The sequence below is a fragment of the Camelina sativa genome, chromosome 16 (assembly GCF_000633955.1).
Source record: "Camelina sativa cultivar DH55 chromosome 16, Cs, whole genome shotgun sequence".
Taxonomy (NCBI): Eukaryota; Viridiplantae; Streptophyta; class Magnoliopsida; order Brassicales; family Brassicaceae; genus Camelina; species Camelina sativa.
Window position 1 is genome coordinate 2,250,878 of NC_025700.1, and position 24,957 is coordinate 2,275,834.

The 24,957-nt window shown below is 34.0% G+C and overlaps 5 protein-coding genes and 1 pseudogene across 9 annotated transcripts in view; 2 read left to right on the forward strand and 4 right to left on the reverse strand.

Annotated features, from left to right (window-relative positions):
- LOC104749372 (salutaridine reductase) lies at positions 2,872 to 4,679 on the forward strand. Its single transcript, XM_010470982.2, has 4 exons — positions 2,872 to 3,180; positions 3,304 to 3,565; positions 3,850 to 4,032; positions 4,162 to 4,679. The coding sequence occupies exons 1-4, from the start codon at positions 3,143 to 3,145 to the stop codon at positions 4,558 to 4,560; spliced, it is 882 nt and encodes a 293-aa protein (XP_010469284.1). The 5' UTR covers positions 2,872 to 3,142; the 3' UTR covers positions 4,561 to 4,679.
- LOC104749373 (L-type lectin-domain containing receptor kinase V.5-like) lies at positions 5,933 to 8,086 on the reverse strand. Its single transcript, XM_010470983.2, has one exon. It carries the CDS (start codon positions 8,061 to 8,063, stop codon positions 6,090 to 6,092), a length of 1,974 nt encoding a protein of 657 aa, XP_010469285.1. The 5' UTR covers positions 8,064 to 8,086; the 3' UTR covers positions 5,933 to 6,089.
- LOC104749374 (protein IQ-DOMAIN 14-like) lies at positions 9,449 to 12,572 on the reverse strand. 4 transcript variants are annotated; one of them, XM_010470986.2, is made up of 7 exons: positions 12,305 to 12,572; positions 11,730 to 11,791; positions 11,527 to 11,637; positions 10,931 to 11,413; positions 10,638 to 10,847; positions 10,435 to 10,551; positions 9,649 to 10,332 (listed from the first exon to the last, which is right to left on the reverse strand). In XM_010470986.2, exons 3-7 carry the CDS (start codon positions 11,608 to 11,610, stop codon positions 9,649 to 9,651), a joined length of 1,578 nt encoding a protein of 525 aa, XP_010469288.1. In that variant the 5' UTR covers positions 11,611 to 11,637; positions 11,730 to 11,791; positions 12,305 to 12,572. The 4 variants fall into 4 exon arrangements, with proteins under 4 accessions (XP_010469286.1, XP_010469288.1, XP_010469287.1 ...); XM_010470985.2 differs by having other exon boundaries at positions 11,730 to 11,815; XM_010470984.2 differs by lacking the exon at positions 12,305 to 12,572 and having other exon boundaries at positions 9,449 to 10,332; positions 11,730 to 12,286.
- Positions 14,979 to 17,107, reverse strand: LOC104749375. Its single transcript, XM_010470988.2, has 2 exons — positions 16,838 to 17,107; positions 14,979 to 15,864 (listed from the first exon to the last, which is right to left on the reverse strand). Exons 1-2 carry the CDS (start codon positions 16,952 to 16,954, stop codon positions 15,205 to 15,207), a joined length of 777 nt encoding a protein of 258 aa, XP_010469290.2. The 5' UTR covers positions 16,955 to 17,107; the 3' UTR covers positions 14,979 to 15,204.
- Positions 18,728 to 24,957, reverse strand: part of LOC104749378 — a 13,314-nt gene continuing 7,084 nt past the window's right edge. Inside the window, exons 1-6 of one of the 2 annotated variants that reach the window (XM_010470990.2) lie at positions 21,826 to 21,904; positions 20,526 to 21,005; positions 20,110 to 20,432; positions 19,961 to 20,011; positions 19,412 to 19,881; positions 18,728 to 19,335 (exon numbers count right to left, since the gene is read on the reverse strand). In XM_010470990.2, the coding sequence (XP_010469292.1) occupies positions 19,018 to 19,335; positions 19,412 to 19,881; positions 19,961 to 20,011; positions 20,110 to 20,432; positions 20,526 to 20,917 (1,554 nt within the window). In that variant the 5' untranslated portion in view covers positions 20,918 to 21,005; positions 21,826 to 21,904 and the 3' untranslated portion in view covers positions 18,728 to 19,017. Of the gene's footprint in view, positions 19,336 to 19,411; positions 19,882 to 19,960; positions 20,012 to 20,109; positions 20,433 to 20,525; positions 21,006 to 21,825; positions 21,905 to 24,957 lie in introns of those variants that run through there. The other variant, XM_010470991.1, reaches the window with a different exon arrangement.
- The window catches only part of LOC104753247, a 4,830-nt pseudogene continuing 3,305 nt past the window's right edge, over positions 23,433 to 24,957 (forward strand).

The following is a 24,957-nucleotide window of genomic DNA, read 5'->3' on the forward strand; positions in this document are numbered from 1 at the left end:
TGTTTACACAAAACCAAGTAGAGAAATAATTTTTGTGTAAATTGACTGGGTTTTCTTAATCAAGCATGCAAGTTGCAAGGCATTAAACAATAAATTTATAGGTTCGTCAATATTCTATTTACACTCCTTTCGTCCTCTAGACCACTACAATTATATACATTTATATCAACTCAACTACTCTAATTATTTCGTTCGGATCTGATCCACATATATTAATGCCTGATAGGTACGGGACATGTTTGAATCCAAAAATATCTAACACAAAAGAAACGTTTCAATTAGATTTTTTTACACATGGGCCAAAATTAAAACATATGACAGGTAGTTGCATTTTTTTATAGAGAATTTGTTAAAAATAACCCTTTTGATATACCTTTTTTCAAAAATACCCTTTTTTTTGGTCATTTTTATTTTTCCCTTATTTTTAATTTTTAATGACCATTTTACCGTTAGATGAAAAATATTTTATTCAATAAAAAGAAAAACAAAATTTCCCGCCAAAATAATTTCCGACATATTTTCCCGCAACAAAAATTTTCCGCCAAAAAAAATTTACAAAGTCTTTAAAAGATTTGATAAGGTAGAAACCTCATAAAAACCTTATAAACACCTTATAAACGCTTTTACAAGATTTTTAAAAGAGTTTTAAAAGGTTTTAAAAGGTTTTTAAAAAGTTTTTTAAACACCTTTTAAACGCTTTTAGAAGGTTTTTATAAGGTTTTCAAAAGATTTTCTCAATGTCTTTAAAAAGGTTTTTAAACACGTTGTAAACATTTTTACAAGGTTTTTATAAGGTTTTAAACACCTAGTAAACGAATTTATAAGGTTTTTAAAAGCGTTTACAATGTTTTTAAAAGGTATAAATTCCAAAAATTTGGCGGGAAAAATAATTTTTGACAAATTTTTTTTTTCGATTTTGGCGGATTTTTTTTTTAATTTTGGCGGAAATTTTTTTCATTTTTGGCGGGAAATTTTTTCATTTTTGGCCGGATTTTTTTTTATTTTGGTGACTGTACATTCTTGTTGTCATTCAAAGAAAATGTAATTTGGTCATTTTGTATATAAAGAGGGGTAGTTTTAAAAATAGTCAACATGAATGGTTATTTTTAAAAAGGGACATGAAAAAGAGAGTATTTTTGAAAATGCCCTTTTTTTATATAGTATTTATGTATTTAAATATTAGTTTCATAAATTTATACATTTGAACATCTATTTATCCTTATGTCTATTCGGGCAAAATTTTATAGTTAAACATATTTATAGACGTATATGTTTATATGCTGACAAATAGTCTCACCATATAAAGTGTTAATTTGATAGAAATATACAAAAAATTAAAAATTTGATTTTAGATTTATTTGATATCCCATGGATGATGATCTAAAATTAGAAGTTAAGTAGAAGCTTATTTATCTTGAAACCTTATAGTATCACAAAATTTCCATTTTAAATCAAAGCTGTATACTTAACTTCTACTATTAGATCATCATTCATGGACCATGGGGATATATCAATACCTTTTTAATAGTCAGCTGGAATATATACAGTAAAACCTCTATAAATTAATAATGTTAGGATCATGAAAATCAATTAATTTATAGAGGTTTTCATTTATCGATAAATTAATAATTATTAATTTATAGAGACACTTTCCTAATTTAGTAACAAAAAAAATTAAAAAATAACATTTAATCGTTATAACTAATATTTTTATAAAATCAATTTCTAGGAAAATAACAATTATCATGTTTTGAATATAACACTCAAAGATTTTTATATAGTAAAAATACTGAAAATGAACTCTAATAAAAATTGATGTGTATATATATACATATATTTAGATAATTATATATAATTATTAATTTATATAATTGATGGGACCATATATTTACAAAGGATTTTCAAAAAAAAATATTTTATTATATTATTGAATTGTGTCAAAAATTACACTAGTCCAAACTTGGGACCAGAAAAATTATTAATTTATAGAGATTAATAATTTACCGAGTATTAATTTATAGATATTCTAATGTATAAATGTTTTCTATACAAATTCACTTTCATCCGTTGTTTTTTTTTTGTAACGAAAAAATCGAAAAAAAGATATACATATTGTTTTTTGCATAAAAAGATATGAACATAATTTCTTATAACACAGTCTCTTAAAACCTTTTCTGTTTGCCTTGTATATTCTGTTTGCCAAAAATCAAACACGAAAGAAAATAAAAACAATAATCTCAGAAATTTATATAAAAGAAAGAAAAAAAAAATCAATATTGTCGTCTAAAACGTTTATAAACGTACGTGGAGAAAGAAAACCAAGAGAGTCGAAAGATCAGCAAACAAAGGTATAGCCGTATAGATGAGAACAAGGAGACATATATATATATAAACGTACGTACGTAACTTTCAATAGCTTTCTATAAGCAAATTGAACCATATAGTACATAAAGCTGTAACTTTGGTGAACTTGGTTTGATCACTACATTTGATCCTTAAATTCTGAAAATAATTGTAGGTTCTCGATTCGATTTAACACTTCTCTCATTCATCGTCGATGAGTTGTTCTCTCCACTCTCCTGCCTCTTATTTAATTATATTCCTACGGTCTAAACTCTTTTATTTGTTAAAATCTCTTAAAATCAGCTAATATTATTCTTTTAATTTTCACCACATCACAAACCATTTTTCCTTTTAAAAAAAAAATCAAAAATTTCCAAATTCGATAAAATCATGAAAAATCTTCAATCCAATAATACACATAGGTCCCGGTTTTGGAAGTTGCTGTAAATTGTTGTTTGTTGGTTTCTGTTTCATTTGGTCCCATTGAAGTTTATATAAAATGGTATATCTTTGTAAAACGAAAAGAAACAAGAAAAAAACCTAACATATTATTTACAGCATTATTTTATTCACGTGTTCTTCTTGTATATTTTATTCTTATTATTTTTTGGCACCGCCACACACGAACAATTACCATATATGTTGTGTATTTATTTATAAACCAATTAACATGCATGTGTTTCAGATCCATGGTCTATTTACATAACCCTATTATGTAAAATTATATATAATCCCTTCATCAAGTCTTCGTTAGCCTCAAATATCATATCACCTTGTTGCTTTCTCAAAAATATTAAAAATGGATCATCTGATCTCTCCTCTTTCTCCAACAAATAAGTACATATAAAATCCCGTTCTTAAAGAGGTTTTTTTGTTTGTGTGTGTGTGTGCAAAAGTCTCTCTCTCTCTCTCTCTCTCTAGATATAACTTTTTATCACCAATTTTTATCATTGCTTGAAGGTGGTGGGCGGAAGGAACAACAGCTGTCGTGACCGGAGCAAACAAAGGTATAGGTTTTGCGGTGGTGAAGAGGTTACTCCAGCTTGGTCTAACCGTCGTTTTAACCGCCCGAAACACCGTAAACGGAAGCCAAGCCACCGATTCCCTCCGTCGCATTGGCTTTCAAAACGTTCATTTTTGCTCCCTCGACATCTCCGATCCTTCTTCCATCGCCGCCTTCGTCTCCTGGTTCCATCGCAACTTGGGAGTACTCGACATTCTGGTAAATTTATAAATAGTGTTTTGATTAATAATTTATCTAAAATGCATACGCACTACTATACAATTAGTCCACAACTACTATATAAAATATGACCGAACTCCCAACCGAATCGTAGAAATTTGATTAACTTCTTAATAAAAGAATATGTTAGATTGACAAAATGAAAACTTACAACTTTATCTTCCACAGGGTCAATCTATATATATATTTTTCAAATATTTAATTTACTATCATTCGAATTTTTTTTAACTGATGGAAATATTACACGGCGTCGGCTTGGTCAGGTGAACAATGCGGGGGTTTCATTTAACGCGGTCGGAGAGAATTCAATCAAACAGCCAGAGACCATTATCAAGACCAATTTCTACGGTGCCAAGCTTTTATCGGAGGCTCTTTTGCCCTTATTCCGCCGTTCGGAATCCGTTAGCCGCATCCTTAACATCAGTTCAAGGCTTGGCACATTAAACGTATTTTATCATCCTCCATACAATTTCGACGAGGCGCTTTTGCCCTCTACAACTTTATTTGTGTACTCAGTACTGTATATTAGTCGAGTCTATTTGAATCATTTCGATATGTTTTTTTGGCATATACAGAAACTGAGAAGCCCTATTATAAGACGAACACTAGAAAGTGAAGATCTTACCGACGAACAAATCGATGCTACTGTGACCCAATTTCTAGAGGATGTGATGAGCGGGACGTGGGAAAAGCAAGGATGGCCGGAGAAATGGCCGGGTTACGCCATATCAAAGATGGCCTTAAACGCTTACTCTAGGGTTTTGGCTCGACGTTACGACGGCAAAAGACTAAGTGTGAATTGTTTTTGCCCTGGTTTCACTCGTACGTCTATGACCGGTGGTCAGGGGACTCACACGGCAGATGAGGCTGCTGCTATTGTCGCCAAGTTGGTGTTGCTTACTCCTGAGAAGCTGTCTTCCGGCAAGTTCTATATTTGCTTAGAGGAGCCTAAGAAAATTATTTCCAAGCTGTAACTCTCTTCTATTATAGCTTTCTTCACCTGCACGCTCGTAATTATTAGATTACCATTGGTTAATGTCAATTGCGATATATGCATAATTATAGCAATAAGTAAATTAATGTTAAGAGACTACTACAATCAGGAATGTTTAACGCGCGGTCCTGTTTATTATTTTATTTGTTTATCATAAATAATCTAAAATCTAAAAATGAGCACAAGTCCCACGTTTTTTTTTGAGCCGGCCCTGACTACAATGGCTGTATATCAATTAGTTGTACATTCCAATTTATACCGAACGAATCATGTTTGGTACCTTTCACAGTACCAAAAAAAAGTAATCGAAAAATTTACGTCCAATTTAAAATTGATAGAGTGGCAAGTGTAGAACTACAGTATATTATTATAGATAGACTTTTTAACAGTTTAATATTGCTTTCGAGTTTCGAGTTTCAAATAATAATTCAGAGCAATTACTTTGTGGATTTGAGCCCAATTTGAATCAAATGTAGGGCCTTTAGCCCATTAATTTCAATTTCGTCGGTTTTATAAAACAATGAAATTAGGGTTTCTACATCTTCTTCTGCCGCCGCTTCTTTTTCTTCTATATAAATCAGTAAAGTCGATAACTTTCAGAATCATCCCTTAGTTCGATTCATATAGCCATAGTTCATCTCTTTTTCATCTTCTAGGGTTCTTTTGGCTGTCTCTCTCACTTCGTTTCTAGGGTAGTTGTTGTTGTTGTTGTGTTTCTAAGTTTTGTTTTATTTTTCAAAATTATCGAGTTTTTTAGCTTAAGAAAAGCCAATTAGCAGAGCAATGACGTCAAAATTAAAAATGGCGTAAGTTGCCTTGAAGGTTGGCAATAACAAATAGCGATTCTCCGTGCCTATCAAGTTTTCTCAATGTTGATCGTGGCCTCGAACAAGTCGCTACATCCACTCTCATCTCAAATCCAAATCGTTGTTTTGTGGTTTTTGTTTCTTTTTTGTTTTCTTTCAACTTCTTCTTAGGTTTCAAGATCTGCTGCATCTTTTAGCGTTTCTTAGATTTTATACTTTTAAAACATTAGGTAATAATTATTCAAAGGCAGTGAAGTATATGCAGTATCATGTGCCGTCATTCTTGTTCATTACGCAATGAGGTATATGCTATATATGCAGTATAGTGATGGGACAAAGATTCTGAAGTACCAGGGTTTAATATGAAGAACTGTTTTCATGGTCCGTAGAATAATAAACCTGAACTTTGTTTGATCTTGTTTGAGAAAGTGGTAACTGTTGTGTTGAAGGATTTCATAACCATTCCATTAAAATTCCCAATTTCGGATAAACCTTTCTATGCCAGCTAAGAAACAGAGACGACCTGATCTAGAAATGCTGCCTACAGAGATGAATTGGTATATCAAATATGAAAATTTTCATGTATAATGCTCTACCAGAATAAAGGAAAGGATAGAACAAATTTGGTGGAGACAGATTGTGTTGTGTTGCTGCATCAATCTCAGGTTTGGTAACCAAAGAATCATAATGGTTAACTGAAAATTCAACGTCCGTGGTCAGCAAATGAATCTGTCAACTCCAATGTGCTCAATGAATTCACATCAAGTAGTACTTCCTCCATTGATGTCTCTGGCCATCCTTTGAATTTCTCAGCTCTTACGACATCAAGAAGATTATCTGGAAGCTGTGAAACGCCACTCAAAATCCGCATAACCGCACTCATAGCTGGCCTGATTGATGCTGCTTGATGCGAACACAACACACCTAGCTTCAAGACCAGCTCAAGTTGTCCCCTGTTTCGTTCTTGACGTATACTTTCCTCTGCAGCTTCTAAAATTTTCCCATTTTCCCAAAGCTCTAAGATCCATTCCACAAGATATTCTTCATTTTCTGCTGCACGTCGCTCAATCAGCCTTCTACCACAAACAACTTCAAGCATGACCAACCCAAAGGCATAAACATCAGTGCTTGTAGTTGCTCTTCCCGTTCTTAGAAACTCTGGTGCAATATACCCGAAAGTTCCCGCTACTTTAGATGTCTCAGGATCAAATCCTTGATCATACAGCTTTGCAAGTCCAAAGTCCCCTAGCCTCGCATTCATGTCATGGTCTATTAAAACATTAGCTGGTTTGATATCTCGATGAATGATGACTTGCACCCATTCTTGATGCAAGTGTACTAGAGCAGTTGCAACATCTTTGATGATCTTGAAACGTTGTTCCCAAGTGAGCCGTTCTTGATTCTCATTACGGTTTAGATACTTGTCAAGGCTTCCATTAGGCATAAAGTCATAAACCAAGTAGAGATTCTCCTTATGCCTACAATATCCCAAAAGCCTGACTAAATTTGGATGTCTTAGCCGACCAATGGTTGAAATCTCGGCTAGAAACTCGCTCATCCCTTGTCTTGAATCATGAGAAGTTCGTTTCACAGCGATCTCTGCATCAGAACCTGGAAGCGTTCCTTTATAGACTTGACCAAAACCTCCTTTCCCAAGAAGTTGTTTCTCCTTGAAACCCTTTGTGGCATTGTCAAGCTCCTTATAGGCAAACCTATGAGGTCCATACTGAATCTCCCATTCTTCAAGAACCTCTTTAACCTTCTTATGCCTCAAATAGAAGACGAAACCGAACCACGAGGCGGCAAACGCAGCAATCACGGAAACCGTTAAGCAGACCGCTAAAACCGTTTTTGTTCTATTAGACGATTTCTTTGGATATCGTGGAAGGATTGGTATTCTACTGAACTCCAATCTCGGATACTCGACTACTCCGTTAACAAACCAACTCATCATGTAATGTATTGCACCAACCGACCCTGTCGATGCAGTGAATCCAAGATACATTTTCTCACGCAAATACGGAGAGAGATCACGGTTTAAAGACAAAAGCGGCTTCTTAGGCGGAACAGAGATATCAGCAGGGAATAAAGTAACATTGAGCTGTTGATCAGGTTGACTATAAACGATCGAAAGCCTCATTACCTTTCTGCTGATCAGAGAAAGGTTTCTAAAGTTTCCATCTTTATCATCATAGTAACCAGCAGGAGCAGAGACTACGGATCTCAAACCATTAATGTTAATCCCAACATGATTATCATCAATATCTCCAAACTCATCGTCTTTATGTATATCTAACTCAATAGCTATCACGTGATTTGATGTGTTACCGTTGTTTGTCTCGTTGAAGATTCCGAGGTACTGATCGGAAGAAGCTCTGGGAAGGTCTCTAGTGGGAGACATGACGAAAGCCATACCGTGTGAGCCTTGATGATTATGCTCAGGGACGATCGCGAAGAAGAAGTTGACTGAGAAAGATGTTAAAAGACCTGTTGATGAGTTCTTGATTGAGTAAAGTTCGCTGTCGAAAGCTTGACCGTATGCGTGTTTCGTAGTGTTGGTTAAAGTGAAGTAACCGTTGTAGCCGATTCCTACAGACCCTTGTGGGATAAAGTAGCCATGGGAATTGTAAAACAGAGTAAAAAACAGAGCAAGAATTGCTTGACAGAGAAGAGACATTGATGTTTTTTTTTTGGTTTGCGTGAAAGATTTTGATCGTACTGTAATATGATATTATCAAGTCATATCTTGAGTGTTGAGAAGAAACACTAAAAAGTCAAAGGTTTGACTTTTAGGGCATGTGGTCAAATTTACAACTACGATATTTTGTTGATCACTATTCAGTATTCACTATCCTTTGAGGATTAATAGTGTGAAAGCATCAAATCAATACAAAATCAATTATCACAACCAAAGTTCTGACCAGAAGATATATATTTTTAGGTCAAATGATGATACATCATACATGACGCCAATGTATCAACATAGATTGACCTTTCATTTTTCTAATATTAATATGCTCTACGCACATTCAATATTCTTATCACTTTCTAGAATTCAAAATTCTTAACAATTTTCTACATAACGCGTCAAAATTGATTGGCTTTCTTAATTTAGTTGCAAGAACGTTGGTTGTTATTTGACTGACGACAACAAAAGAAAGGTTAAAGTTTGTTGTTTGGCCCAAAAGAAAGATTCGGTGATCAAGAAGGCAAAATCTCTGTAGTTTAAAAATGAAAACCCTAGTTAAGATATATAAAGATCACACTGTACAATCCAAATCCTCTGTTTTTCTTGTTTACTTTTTATTATCATGTTACATCTGTAAAAGNGTATGCGTGTTTCGTAGTGTTGGTTAAAGTGAAGTAACCGTTGTAGCCGATTCCTACAGACCCTTGTGGGATAAAGTAGCCATGGGAATTGTAAAACAGAGTAAAAAACAGAGCAAGAATTGCTTGACAGAGAAGAGACATTGATGTTTTTTTTTTGGTTTGCGTGAAAGATTTTGATCGTACTGTAATATGATATTATCAAGTCATATCTTGAGTGTTGAGAAGAAACACTAAAAAGTCAAAGGTTTGACTTTTAGGGCATGTGGTCAAATTTACAACTACGATATTTTGTTGATCACTATTCAGTATTCACTATCCTTTGAGGATTAATAGTGTGAAAGCATCAAATCAATACAAAATCAATTATCACAACCAAAGTTCTGACCAGAAGATATATATTTTTAGGTCAAATGATGATACATCATACATGACGCCAATGTATCAACATAGATTGACCTTTCATTTTTCTAATATTAATATGCTCTACGCACATTCAATATTCTTATCACTTTCTAGAATTCAAAATTCTTAACAATTTTCTACATAACGCGTCAAAATTGATTGGCTTTCTTAATTTAGTTGCAAGAACGTTGGTTGTTATTTGACTGACGACAACAAAAGAAAGGTTAAAGTTTGTTGTTTGGCCCAAAAGAAAGATTCGGTGATCAAGAAGGCAAAATCTCTGTAGTTTAAAAATGAAAACCCTAGTTAAGATATATAAAGATCACACTGTACAATCCAAATCCTCTGTTTTTCTTGTTTACTTTTTATTATCATGTTACATCTGTAAAAGTCGTAATCAAAGAACACAAACAACACTCAAAATCATCACCACTCATAAAAATTGATGTAAGATAAACAAATCAAAGAAGAATCAACTGAGAAAAAAAAAAGTGAAGGTGTTTTTTTCTTTTCAAAAAAAAAAAGACAAATCACGCAAATCTGTTAAAAGCCCTCCTCCCAACTGTTGCAGGCATCGAAACAGTAGAATCAATACTCAAATTTTCTACGGATTTGAGGGTTTTGTGCTTCTCAAGCACCACAGCACTAGAAGATGAAGAACCTGGACCCTTGTTGTTGTTGTTACTGTTGCTGCTCATGAACAATGACCCTTTGGTCCATTTAAACGAACCAAGAGGGAACGAACTCCGTCTCTTCTCGTTTGTGCTAAACGGTGTACGGTCCACTCTCTCTTTTGGATTGCTGTTTGCTCTCAGTTTTGCTTTAGCTGAGACTGTTGGAGCCATGTAGCTTGGAGCTGAGAATGGAGGGCAACTTGTGAGGCTATCATCATCTTTATAAGGAGAATCTTGTGTAGCTCTTCCTCCTCCTCGTGAGTATCTTGATACGCTGCTACTGTATGGTTGCGGAGTATGAAAGGGTCTAGATGGAGTAACATATGTGGATTTTGATGAGTTGGGTGTGGAGATGTCGAAACTGTTGTTGAGCCTGAAATGGTTTTGGTTGCTAGTTTGAGGCTGAGGGCTTGGGCTCGGCCGTGTTGGTGTTAGCCTGAATGGTTGGCTTTGGTTCTTCTGCCGATCCACCCAGTTCCACCAAAGTGGGAACCCACTTGTTCGAATGTCCTGAGCGGACTTTGGACTATTTTTCCATAACTGCGTAGCACACAAGCAAAGTGACAAAGTGTTATTGGCTAAAAAAGCATAGATATTACATTGGTATGATGAGTAAGAGAAGAAGAAGAGATGAGTGTATACCTGGTGAGAATAAGCATAGGCCATGGACCGCTCTCTTTTGATCATTGCATCAATCTTCCTATGTAGCCTCGCATCTTTTTCTTCTTTTGTCAGCGCACTATCGTCCCAATCCTCAGACTGTGATAAAGAACAATAATGCTTGAATGATTCAATATTTAAGAGATATTTTTTCTTGTCGAACTAAGTTTCATGAGAGTACTTGCCATAAGGCTAGAGACGAATTTGGTGTCATCTTTATCATTCCTAGCTCTGTTTTCCAGCATTTGGATGCGACGTGACTGAACTTGTGTTTGGACTCGGACTAAAAGCTGCATATACTTCATAGCATTCATCGTTTGACGCTTCACGCTGTGTCCTCTCACCACTCCTTGAAGCCTAACAAGACCTTTCAAAGCTCTGAAACTCCTCCTTGCCTACATACAAATTTCCATCTCCTCAATTATGGATGCCTTGAGATTTATTGTGACAAAACAGAATCAAGAATGTTTTACATTACCATGTAACCTCTGAAAGCTGCTTGAATCTTTGTTGCAGTAGCATTTCTGACCAGTAGAGTTGGCTCTGGTCTATGCACAAACTCACGTCGCTGCACAATCCTAGGCGAAACGGCTCTTGGAGAAGGAGGCTTTGGAGAAGGGGGCTTTGGAGAAGGGGGCTTTGGAGAAGGGGCTTGAGAGGAAGCATATCTTGGCGAAACTGGTTTAGGAGAAGAGACATATCTCTGAGAAGGCAGTTTAGGAGAAGCAGTCCTAAAAGAAGGAGATGGAACAGAGGCAGATGAGGCCTTTGCTCGATCCGTGAGGGGAGATGGTGGCCTAAAGACAAGGTTGTGCTCTCGTTCGGCATCAGACAAGATCTTCTCGATACTACTAGGCTGTCTAAAAATGGGAAGAAATGTATTGGTTTCTCCATTCCTTAGCTTCTTTCCAAAACCTTTCTTCTTCTTTTCTTTGTTTTCACTCTTTCTCTCTGGTTCTTGCTTTCAAAACACCAAAAATGTATATATACACTTCAATCTCATCTCAATGCATCGCTTCGGTTTATCAAAACCAAATGTTTAAGTACAGACATATATATAAGAAAATAGCTTACGTTGTTGTTGCTTAGCTGTTTCTCTTTGGAATGTGGTGTGAAAACCCTTTTGATTGCAGAGAACCAACTTCCTTTCTTTCCCATTTCTCAAACATTACTTTCCTTATTCAACTGTTAATAATAACAAAGGAAACAGAAATATAAAACACTTTTAAGAAGCTTTTCTTGATTCAAGCACATGCTCATAAACATTATTTGCTTACTGAGTTTGATGATGGCCAAGATTTAGCATGATTGCTCTGTTTACCAATGAGGAGGAACACAGCTTGAACCACAAAAAAAAAAACTCCTATAACATATTCCATCCAAATTGAAACAGCAGTTTCGGACAAAGGAGTTAAAACAAAGCAACAAAGCAACAAAAAAAAAAAACTGAAGAACAATCAATAATGACAAGAAGAAACTGCCAGGAATTAAAGATTTGAAGTTGTTGAGCTTTCATGAAAAAGGAAAGTTTTTTAACTTTTGGGAAATCTTAAATCGAACTCTATCTTTCTAAGCCCAAATTAGGTAAACTGATTATATCACATAAAATTTGACTAGAAATTTACTTATGCAACAGATAATTAGTATTATTATCGGTTTTGTTTGAACTAATTTTTGATTAAGATAACTCTAAAAGATAACTTAGACAAAATATATAAGATCAAAGAAACCAACAAAAACATATATAATACACAACTTCTTGATTAAGCTGCAGACCCGACAAGAACATCAAAACGATATTATTGGAAAAAGAATCATTGGGATAAATCACAAACAGCATGAAGCAACATACCTTGATTATGGGGTTACAGAGAAAAGCTGTTCCAGAGAACGAAATGAAAAGAAGCAACCAAAGAAGAAAGACTCCTAGTTGTTGTCTATTAATTTGCTTTCTTTCTTTCTTCTTCTTCTTCTTCTTATTGCTTTTCCAACATATTATTCTTTTTCTTTCTATATTTTCGGTTTTTTTTGGGAGATAAGTTACTTTGAATATGTAGAAAAACTAAAAGTCTGCTACTTTGATTCTGGGTCTAGCTGGTATGGAAGAAAATTTAAAAAACCTTTTCTTTTCTGTCTCTGACTACCTTTTTGGAATAATCAAATCAAATCAATTTAATTTTTTGATTGATGGTACAGAGAGAATTAGTTGGCCACTTTCTCACTCAATGTTGTTTTTAACCTTTACTTCATTGTAAAGACAAACATTTTAAGGAAACCAAACTCGATTTCAAAATTCGACCAAAGACTGTTAATCATTAATTAACCAGACTTAGATGATGAAATAGATAAATCATGAAAGCTAGCTAGTAGTGTGTAACAGTCCAAAAATATTAAAGTCATCATTGTAAATTGTTAAATGTTTGAGTTACAACATTAGCTAAGATGTTACAAAATAATAATAGATTTTGACCGAAACGGTTAGGTTTGGTGGAGGGACTCTGTCGTATACTTATGATGATGTTTTACGTCAGTTGATCATATTGATTATTGAAGAAGGCTATAATATAAAGTTTTTAAACATTAAAAAAAAAAAAAAACAGTAGAAGACGAGGACCAAGGTTGATTCTTCTTTGGTCGTGTCTGACGACCACACACGTCTTCGTTCGTACGCGCGTAATTCCTTCCATATTCATGTCTGTTTAAGTCAAAATTTTGTCCCCCTCCTTTTTTTTGTTGGTCAGGTTTGATTAATTTAATAATTTATCATTCCTCAACGATTATATTCACCAGGTATGTTACGTAAATATTTTTTATGTTTTACTTTACAGAATTTGAAAACTGAAAATTTAAAAATTAAACTTATAGATTAAACAAAAAAAGCTTATCACCGATAAATTTTGGACCCCAAATATATCAAACTAATTAATCTTTAAAAAATATGTGAAGTTTGGATACTTTTGTCATTTGCAAAGTTTACAATATTTCAGCTATAATTGAATTTCGTAATGGAATCATACTCTAGCTAGCTCTTTATGGATAATGATGAATCATTCAGCAACTAAAACCACCATGAGTTGGTTTTTTGTGATAATGAAAACATTCCTATCTTAATTATGGTTATAACAACATTGTTATTTGTTAGTTGAAAGACAATTTGTTCTTAATATTATATGAAAATAGAGTTATACTAGTATTTAGATTGAAAAGTGGTGTCATTATCTCATACCCCAAATACGATACTAAACATATATATATATATATATATATATATATTTGTTAAATAAAACATGTATTTCTGTAGTTGTTTCAGACTTTCATCGGTACTAATGGAAATACATTGGTAATAACAATAGAAATCATAGGTTCGAGATGTTAGAAAGTAAGTAAGAATAATAATGAAATGATATGAGCTTGGAATACAATTCAAGCAACAAAATTGATAAAACAAACAAACAAAAAAAACTTGCAATTAACCCAAAGTGACAACTGACTAGTCTCCTTCCCAACATTCCTTCTTCTTCATAGGCTGACACACTTTGGTTGTGCGCGTGCGTGCCTGCTGTGTCTTCTTTTCTATCAACTTTATGTTTCTCCAATTTTTTTTTTTGTCGCCATATTTTTTTTTTTTTTTTTGTGATCTAGATATATACGATCAACTAGCTAGAGATATATATTATGCGCGCAGTTGAATATAGAAAAACTATACACTGATATGACATCTGCTACAACGTTTTGTATAACCGATTTTGTAGATTTTGTAATACAGTATGCATTCGTGAGAATACATGCCCACTATACCTCCATTAACTATATATGGTCGATATTAACCTTTTTTTTTATCGAAGATTGTTTTAGTCATCAAAAATTACTCAACTAGCTGAGAAAAAAAATCCAAACAAAGTTTCTAATTCCAAATAAATCATGATGTAATTATTGAAGTATTAATATAGTTTTTGGTATATTATTTGCTGATTAATGTGATCTTTAGGGGAAAATCTGGATATACAAATGTTTATAAACAGGAATCATGAGGAAATGCTAGACTATAACATCACATGATGTCACATGATTTCAGAGAGACCCGAGCTTTTGACTGCCTTTCAAGCTAAGCTAACTAGACATGTATCATGATAGAATGTTCTTATATATAATTAATTACGAAAAATACATAATAATAAACTCCATACTTTAATTATGTTTTATGTAAATGCATGCATGCAAGCAATATAATTAAAGACTATCTTACATTGACATTCTTAAAATAAATAAATAAACAAATCAATTATGTACACATCCACGGATGTTTAATTATTAAATTTCTGATCAAGAGAAGGATAGCAAAACCAACCAATCTTCAATCTTAAGCATTGCATCCATAATCCATTTATATAGTATTGTATTATAAATAATACCATACAATCAACAAAGATAATTTCAAATGTGAGTAGTCTAGCACCAGTAATCCATTACCAAAGTAATCAAGATTAACCGGACCAAATAGGCAATTAATAATAAACCATGTTAATTGTGTTTGTTTACCTTTGCTTCCATCTTTCATTAAACCTTTCCGGCCATAAAAAGACAACTAAATAAACAAAACAGCACCGTTTACAATGTGGGCACTAATTAAACGGCACGGTGTTCCGGTTAATTATCTTTGAAAGAAAAATTAGAGAAAACACAATGAGTTACAAAGAACAAAAACAAAAAGCAAAAAAAATCTTAATTCCTTTTTCTTCTCTGTTGTTGATTTCAATGATGAAAAGCTTGTTCATCTTCAGCAATAACCATACGACTAAGAGGACTAGGTCCAAGCTTCTTCTTCCTCCTCATCTGATTCCTCTTCCTCACAATCTCCATCTGATCTCTTCTTCTATTCTCCATCATCGCTTCTTCTTCCGCCGCCACAAACCTCCTCATCAGCGCGTTCTCCTTCAACGACTTCCCTCTAAAATACATCCTCCTCCCTGATGAATCCGTACTCATCCTCGCCGCTGTTGCCACCGCCGTTGTAATCGCCGTCTCCGTCACCATAGGAAGAGGCTTCGACGGAGGATAGCTACAGCTTCTTCTCGGGGGAACATAGTTTCGGAAAACGTCGTCGTATGGACCGATCGGAGCACAGAGACAAACCCTAGTAAACGAATTCGCAGCTACTTTCAAAGACGAGCATTTCCTCAGCTGATGATGGATTTGGTTTTGATTCGACGATGACTTGTTGTTCACGCTAGGGTTTCGAGACGTACGAATATTCATCTCTGTTTGTTGTTGTTGTTGTTGTTGTTGTTGTGATGATAATTTAGGGATTGTTCTCCAACTCGTAGCGTATCTCGCCACCGCCATAGCTCTCTGGTACCAAGGTTTTCTGTTTGCCATCACCTTTTTTATGTCACACTCACACATCTCTGATGACTATTAACCAGGTAACAAATATAAATTTAACATTGATGTATCATCCATCATTGGTTTGTTAATGTATAATCAAAAGCGCGTAAGAGATTTGAAATTTGGAGAAGCAGAGATTAATCTCAACAACCAATGTGATTTGACATTTTAGATTCCAAATTTGAGTTTAGGGAAAAAGGAAAGAAGGAAAACTATTATTTTCTTCTTTGACTTTTTTAAAAAAAGGAAACAAAATACTAATTTGTTTTAGGATTTTATTTCTTTACCAAATATATATGGATCAGTAACTATATTTGCATTTTTTTAAAAGACAGTTGTGTTATGAGATCATATCTTTAATCAATAATTAAAGAATCTGAAATTTATAAATCCATTAAAACAAAGCATCTTTATTATGGGTACATGTCTTTTTTGTATTTGATACGTATCTTGTCGCAGTAGTGTACGTATAAATTTATGGCCGTTTTAAAGAACACACAAACAATACACAATTGTTGTCGAAAAAAGAAAAAGAAAAAAAAACAAATACGGTTGGGAAGAATTGAGATTAATTAAGCCCAACATTGGCCCAAGCTAGGTTGGCAGGTTGCAGTGTCCAATTTTATTTTATTTTTGTTAAATTACAAACTCTATTTTTACCACCGATTGATATCAAAGATTCCTTTGAAGTTATCAAATAATAAAATAAGCGTTAGAGTTTTAGTCTTAAAGTGTGACTTAAAAGCATCACTTTGAAGGTGAGTATTGGACTGCTTATCTAGTTTGGAACCAAATTTCAGAAAAGAAAACTATACTAGATCATGTATTAGAAGAGAATTTAATCTTTCTGCAAGAATGAGATTTTGATATGGTATTTCATTTTCTTTTAAGAGCAAACCCCAAACAGTTACATAATCATGTGAGTGTTTATGAAACCCTGATTGACTTTGAAGCAAAACCAAAAAACTAAGCATTAAAGGGAGTGAAGTAATAGGCATACCTTGCAGGTGAGGTCTTTGAATCTTGCATGAAACAGAAGAAGAGGAGAGTAAGTGAATAATTTAGAGAGAGAGAGAGATAGCCAAAGGATGGAGAAGAAGTTGGGGATACTTTTCATCTGTCCAGTGCCAAATATTAGATACAGAATTTGAGAGAGGAGAGAGGGAGGGGAGAGTGTGAGTTAAACAATTGACTAGCTTTTTTTTTCCTCTTTATTTCATTCTTTAAGAGTTGCTGTTTTCTCTTCTCTCTCTCTTGCTTTTTACAGTCATACGAGTCTTGTAGTTGTGAAGAGAGATAAGAGATTCAAAAAATTGTAAAGAGAAAGTGAAGAGAATTTTGGTGCTTTTAATGCAATTACCATAGTCCTCATGATCCACTTTCAATGGAGGCCTTTAAGGAGTAGTCTTCTCTCATCAAATCTCATGATATGAGCATTGATCATTCATATTTTTACATGTTATATTCATTAAATATATAGCAGAATGGTTCTTGTCTAATGATTTTGTTTAGTTATTAGATTACAATAGTGAAACTCACGTAAAGATTTACAAGCTTTTACAAAATTATGGACCTTATCGTACAAATCTATTTATTTACTTATAAGAATCTTATAATTCGTCACTTGATGATATTAACATCAATATTACAAATTCTTATGAAATATTTTGCATGTTATATTCATCCTCCTCCGATCCAATAGAGATGACTAATATAATATAGACTACATATGAGAATAATTAAGAAAGGGATTAAGTGCTGGATTAATCATGTTAACCTCATGGGACCATCTTCTTTTGAAAGATGATTATTATGGGCATGCATCATAGTTAGAGCATTTATTAGATTTGATATATATTTAGTAATATTTACACATAATGATGTATAATTGTATATGCAATGTCCATCAAATAATATATCTACAAAACCCCTCTTGTATTTTTTGTTTTACAATATAATGATGTGAAAAAATTCAAGCAAAGCAAGAGGGTTTGTTTCAGTTTCACAAATAAATTGTTTTCATTCTATGAAATTTATTGAATCACATGTACTATATGAGTTATACCGATAAAATATTTACTAGTCACATTTCTATTTATAATTTCTTAACATCGTCTATATATACTCGTTTTGTCAAAATAAACCACCTATCGCATATTCTCACCGCGTGCTAAAATTGTGATAAGCGATTCATAAAAAAATAAGAGGACACTTATAGAGATATCAAACAATTCATAAAAAATGTAGATAGTATGTATAATCAATCATGGTTCTCAATTTGATATCGTGGGTGGTGTTATATCAAGAACCTCCAAAAAGCTGCTGCAAACATTATGATTGGTCTTGTTAGTTTTTTTTTTTTGGTAAATAAATGCCCAACAATTATTTAAACAAACAACTAAAGCTGAAACTTGAAGCTTTTTTTTGTATATTTATTATTATTTTTTTTTCGGGATGATCAGAATCAGATTAATTTCCACTTGAAGTAGGCACTTTTTGATTATCACCCACCAAGGGCACATGATAGGCCACCAAAGCTACACAAAGAATCCACCTTCATACTTTCTCATCTCATTAAATTTTTTTTTTTTATAAATCAGTTCCAAACATTTGATTTAAATAATTTGATCACAAACTCGTGAAACAGTAACTACTATATGCTCTATATATCAAATAGAATTAATGGGTTCAATCCTTACTATATAATACAGTAGAAATATTATCATTTTTGAAAACTAAAGAAACCAAAGAGAGTGAATAGAAAAAGAAGATGATGCTCATCAAATATATTTCTTCATTCTGCTCATAAGAATTCAAGAAATTGTTAACATAAAAAGACGAATTCCAAAACGGCATAAATCTTAACATGTTCTTCGAAGCAGAGCAGACATGGTTTTCTATGATTTGTAATAGAAATCTAAAAGCTTATACACAGTGTGTCTTCTCTCTAACTTTTCATCATCATAAAACAGAAAAGAAGCCAAAGAAGAAAATGATATGAAAAAAAAAACACAAAGTTACATGGTTCTGTAAAACACACAGATACTGCAGAAAGAAAGAAAAACCAAAACTAAAGAATGTTCTGAAACAGGAAATTGAAGTAGAAATAGTAGCTAAGGGAGATTCAAAGAGGCATGAGAGACTCTGCTCATCAAAAGCTTAGTGAGTTTTTGTCATCAGTCACTGGCTTTCAGGATCGCTGAGATGTTTCTTGCACCAAGAACTCGCTTTACGTTCTCCACCTCTTGTCCTTTTGTTCCTAGGAACAAGCATTTCAGTAGCTAAGCATGATCTAAGAACCGAATCTTCACGGCCTTGTAGTACCAATGATTGCTCTTCTTGGTCATATTGTTCTGTTTCTTGATTTTGCTGCAACGGCGGCACACTGGTTCCTTCTCCTTCCTCTGATTTCTCAGTTTCATCATGGCAACTAGTTTCCATCAAATCATCATTCATTTCTTCAGCCACTCCATTTCGAATCAAGATATTATCCAAAATCTGCAATAAGTTGAATCAGAAAACATACATGGAAGAAGATGTTGAAACATCACTAAAGTATCAAAGAGTAACTTACATTTTCACAAGAATCTCCAATTTGGGGATGATGTAAAGTAACATCAGCATCGGCGAAAAGACCAACAGTACTTTCGATTATGTCAGGAATATGAAACGCTTCTCCATAGCTCGAAATCACTCCTTCGGATGAGAAAACTAAATCACCAAGAACATAATCTGTCATATGCTGTGAAGAGTTGTAAATTGCTCCAATGGAGAGCACATCTACATTTCCTCCAGCAGAAACAGTTGGGCTAGGCGCAGAACTTGCAGCAAGAAGGCTCAGATTCTCTGAGGACGAGAATCTTGCAGCGTTCTTGGACATCAAAACATCAACCTGGCTTTTTAATCTATGAACTTTAGAATGCACCAGCTCAATTTTCCAGAGAACCTCTTCTAAGACACTATCTCCTTCTCGGTGATGAAAAAGTGAGTCATCGTCATCTAAGTCTTCCAGTTCCTTTGAATCAATCCGTGGATCTTTTGCATCTGGCCCAAGCAACATATCAGTACATCAAAACATAAACATTAAAAAAATGAGATACTTTTGCAGTTCTAGTGAACATACCACCAAAATCATCAGCCAATGACATTCCATCTGAGCTCAATCTCTTGGTCTCTGCAACAAAAATCACAGCCATATTATGAAGGATATGCACAAAGCAAGGACAGAGTTATGGAGTTAATACTGATACAAGTATACTACTAGTCTCTTACCGATATAAGAAAAGAGGTTGTGACATGCCATATAAGAAGTTATATCATCTGTGCTCTCGACCTTCTTACGCTTTCTTCTCCTCTTTGCTGCTCTTTTTTTGTAGCACGGGTTAGAAAAAGGCAACGACTTGATCCCCTCACCACAACTTTCCAACACAGATGGATCAATATTAGCTTCAAGCTTTTCTTTGTCATAAGACTCAAGTTCTTTCGGATATTCTAATGCCCGAGACTCTAACTCTCTAATTCTTAACTCAACCCACTTGGATCGCCACATCAGTGGCCTGATAAACTTCCTCCAGTGATTAGTTAGCCTTTTCTTCCTAGAATAACACACAGAAGAGATAACTAATAAGAGAAACAGCAAGAACAGTATAAGAGAAGGAACGCGAAAAGGATTGAGGCAGAAAACACACCTAAAATGAAAAATGCTGCTAAAGGAATCATAAGCAGGTCCTAGATCAGTTTCATCCCAATAATGAGATTCGACCTCAGCTTCTCCGGTTAGTCCATTAAGCAACATGTCAGCATTCTCAGATTCAGTGTCGGAAAATGAGCTTGAGTATTCAGTAGCGTTTGGGTCCTCATCAGTAGTGGATGTCTTGTTTTCATCAGATTCAACTATATCAACATCCAACTCCTCACCACCAGAAACTGAAGTCACAGTTTCCTCACTTGTATTAGCACTGGGAAGACCACACTCTTCATCTTCTCCTCCAGGACTTTGTTCTTTCTTTGGCGATAACTTATCTGCATCTAATTGTTTAGTTTCTTGATTGAGCTCCATATGTGGTTCAGCCACAGTCATCACAACTGATAACACACACACACACACACTCTTATTTCACATTGGAACCCTTAAGTTAAAACCCCGTTGATGCTCTCCGATGAAGATCCTGTGGATAAAAGACTATGAGTACACCTCTGCTACAACTTACAGCTAACGCATAAAACATTCAGATTGAAAGTATAATACATCAAGCAAGATACCAATTTCCTCTCTAAATAACCTAAAAGAATATGGAATTCCATTACCTAAGTATTCAAAATAACTTAAGACTTGACAATAAAAGACAAAGCTGTAGGCTTCTTCTGTTCATAGCCAAAGTAAAATCTCGTAAGTAATCTCAAGAGAAGCACAATCTAAGTATTCCTTATGTTCGGATTTGAAGCTGCATCTACTACTTTTGAGCAACTGAGACAAACCGGACTTCAATTCAGAACAATTCTGCTCAAGGAACCTGAAAACCTATTAAGAAAAAAAAAGGAAGCTAGCCCACGACCAAGACCAGAGTTGGAGCTCACATGGCAGAAAAGAAAGTAAAGTTAAAATATTTGCAACCGAACTAAGAAGCATAGAAGATCTCAACTGGGTACCACAATCTAAGTCCATTCTAAGTATTCCTTATGTTCGGATTTGAACGAAGCTATAGCAATCTACAAAGTTCGAAACTTTTGAGCAACGGGTACAAAACCCGACTTCAATTCTCAACAATTATGCTCAGAGAATATAAATAACCATCAAAGAACTGAATCTAACCAACGAACAAGAACAGAGCTGGAGCTCACATGGCATCAACAAAGACACAAAANAAAAAAAAAAAAAAAAAAAAACATTTGGAACCAATCTAAGGCAAAGCAAATGAGTAAACTAATAAAGGATGAAACTTAGAGCTAACATATACAAGAAATAAGATAGAGGAATGATGAGACTACCAGAGAAAGAGAGAGTAAGTGAGAGGTTTTGTGTGTTTGCGGCGAGAAGAAGAGTTAAAAGAGAAGAAGGAGGAGGAGAAGGGAATGTGTAAAGGCAACTTAAAAAAACGTCAAGTGATCAAAAGTCTATTTATACCTGACTCAAAAAACCTAAAACGGGTCCTTCCCTCTCTATCTGACTCCTTTGTATCCCACGTGGCCTCTTCTCATTCGCCTTTTCTTCGATTAAAACCACTTCTTTTAAAAACCGAACCGATAATTTAACTGATATTAGTCTTATTATAGATCATTTATCCGGTTTATTAGGTTTTATATATCAAATCTATTGTTTATCCTGGATTTTTCGTACGTAACTGTTAATTAGATATGCAAAATAAAATAAAAATATGAATCTATATTTCTATGATAGAGCTTTTATATTAAATTATCTAAAATATATTTTTTTCACACTTTTTGTCTTTTATTTTTAAAAAAAGTTTCGTCAAAATAGTTATTTCTTTATGAAGTCCAAAAGTCATAATAATACAATTGTTCTGTTAACAAAGAAGGTGGTGAAAAACATTCTGAATAAAATGATGACAATGTACATCCATACTTTACAAGTAAATAAGCTACTTGATTACAATTTAGTTTAGCAAAAACAAATTCAATATGATGAAATTTAGTGGCCCAAAACATGATATCATGATAAATTACATCAATAGATATGTCTTTTATTTAATTTCTTATAAATCTAATTCTACACCTTTGTTTTAAGAAAAACACATTGAATCATTAGAAAAGTCAAACACTATGGTTTGATTGATGATTTTGATTCCTATATCACTTTTATTTGGAAGTTTTAGATCAGATTTAAAAGCAAAGACTATAACAAAAATGATGATGAACGTTTAATTTTGGTATTATCGAATAGTGTTATTTTTTACCGCCTAGATTTTAAGACCGAAATCCGGTATTTTCATAAACACGTATATTCTCACATGATCTAGTTTTTTTTCACAAATCGACAAATTTTTTGCAAATAGAATTAGGATTATAAGATTTTTTTTTTTTTTTGGTAAAAATTAGGATTATAAGATTTAGGTAATACAAGTTTTGATAGGATTAGAGTACCACACTGTATTACCACATTTGGTAATAAGCTACGGTGGACATTTAGTTTTCAATATGAAATATATTTCATCAATTTTTTTTTTTTTTGTGTCTCGGATTGACAATTTTACTGCAAACTTAAACCCAAATTAATTTAGGTTGTTTGGTTTGATTCAGTTTGAAGAAGTTCAATTTTGGTTTAGGTTGCTTGGTTTGATTCAATTTGACGAAGTACAATGTTGGTAAGCTTCTAAAAGATATTACTATTTTTCTTACAAGTTATACCTTTTCAACAAGTACAAAAATTGTATAGATTTTTTTTGGTTTTTCAGTTTTATAAAACAACGAAAACGTAGTCTACGGTTACTGCTATTAACGTTGAAACTTTTAAACTACCAGAACTACCCTCGGGTTCTCGTTACAGTTCTCGACTTCCCCAGCCAGTAACTGTTTCCAGTTCCAAGGCTAACTACGTAAATTACATCTCCACAACTAATTTATCAGTTTCTTCGTTCTTTCTAAAAATCCAATTTTTCTTCTCTTTGATTGTCCTTTTTTGACTCACTTCTTCTTCTTCATCATCTTCTCGAGAAGACGAAGTTTCTCTTCTCTCTAGAATAATAATGTTGATTATCTTTCGTGTGATCATCCTCCATTAGGATAAATCCCTAAACCCATCTTCTCAATCGCGCTTTTTTTTCTTTTGCTTTGGGAGATTTCAAAATTTGTTTGATCGAGAGAGATGGTTCAGTCTGCGGTGGAAGTTTTATTACCGTCGTCGTGGGAGATTGAGGTTGCGGTTGTCGCTTCGTTTTTTTTATTCGCTTCGTATTGGCTGTTCGCTTATAGAGGAGGCGGAGATGACGATGTCGGTGGTGTTGGATTTGATCGGTCTCGTATCATGCAAAATCTCGATTCCGGTGACGCCATCTTTGACAAAGACAAGGTTTTTTTTTAAAAAAAAAAAATCTTCTTCTTCTTCTTCGTTTCTCTCAATTGATGGGTTTGATTAATTTGGAGTAATTTCCCCCAAATTTTGTGACTTTGCAGTTTCTGCACTTATTTTTGTAGATAGGACAGTTGAGAGGAGACACTCAAACTAATGCTGCTTATATAATCAAGGTAAATGCTTGAACCTTCTCATCGTTGAGACTTGACTGATTCTTACGATTTTGATCTGCATAGATAGGAGTAGGACCACTTAAACATTTGCATCAATGTGGGTGTATCTTTTTTAGGTGGAACTGCTGGCTGCTAAGAATCTCATTGGTGCTAACTTAAATGGAACTTCAGATCCTTATGCTATTGTCAATTGTGGATCAGAAAAGCGATTCAGGTTTTTGTTATATATCCCTTTTCCTATTTAGTTTTTTGTTACATGTTATAAGTTTTCAAAAGGAGCATGTGAACAACTTTTTTTTGATGTCATTTTCCTTTCCTGCTCTTTTACGCTGTCCTATAGCTTCTTCCCAACAAACTCTATCCATCTATCCGAAACAAGTGAAAACGTATATTGGTGGTTTTTGGTTGTTGAGCTTACACATCTGATTGTTCTAATGTTAATGTATCTCTCTGCTTGTTACAGTTCTATGGTCCCTGGCTCTAGAAATCCAATGTGGGGTGAAGAGTTCAATTTTCCCACTGATGAGCTTCCTGTCAAGGTTAATAATCATTTACTGCTATATTATGCTCTAGGACTTTGTGGGATGATGTGAGAAACTTCTAAAAGTTGTTTAGACTTCTCATGGGAAGCTGAGGCATAGGCCATAGGGTTTATCACTAAGTTTGAATCCTTGATATCTCCTAGTATGAAAATTTCGCCTATTTATGACTTGGTAAAGAATACCATAAAGACTTGTTCTTCAAAATAGGCATATAGATGCAATACTTTCGGATACAAAACATGCACCTTTTCTAACATTTACATATATTTGTGACGGCAGATCAATGTAACAATTCATGATTGGGATATAATTTGGAAAAGTACTGTTCTTGGCTCAGTAACTATTAGTGTTGAACGTGAAGGCCAAACGGGTCCAG

Excerpts from the sequence above, each read along its gene's own strand:
- LOC104749374 (XM_010470984.2), bottom strand. The coding sequence starts at position 11,610 with ATGGGAAAGAAAGGAAGTTGGTTCTCTGCAATCAAAAGGGTTTTCACA. Across the intron at positions 11,414-11,526 it reads AACAGCTAAGCAACAACAAC|CAAGAACCAGAGAGAAAGAG; the intron begins GTAAGCTATTTT and ends GTGTTTTGAAAG. Across the intron at positions 10,333-10,434 it reads CCTATGCTTATTCTCACCAG|TTATGGAAAAATAGTCCAAA; the intron begins GTATACACTCAT and ends TGTGCTACGCAG.
- LOC104749375 (XM_010470988.2), bottom strand. The coding sequence starts at position 16,954 with ATGAAAAGTATCCCCAACTTCTTCTCCATCCTTTGGCTATCTCTCTCT. Across the intron at positions 15,865-16,837 it reads TCAAAGACCTCACCTGCAAG|TCATCAGAGATGTGTGAGTG; the intron begins GTATGCCTATTA and ends CCTGGTTAATAG.
- LOC104749372 (XM_010470982.2), top strand. The coding sequence starts at position 3,143 with ATGGATCATCTGATCTCTCCTCTTTCTCCAACAAATAA. Across the intron at positions 3,566-3,849 it reads TGGGAGTACTCGACATTCTG|GTGAACAATGCGGGGGTTTC; the intron begins GTAAATTTATAA and ends CGGCTTGGTCAG. Across the intron at positions 4,033-4,161 it reads CAAGGCTTGGCACATTAAAC|AAACTGAGAAGCCCTATTAT; the intron begins GTATTTTATCAT and ends TGGCATATACAG.
- LOC104749373 (XM_010470983.2), bottom strand. The coding sequence starts at position 8,063 with ATGTCTCTTCTCTGTCAAGCAATTCTTGCTCTGTTTTTTACTCTGTTT.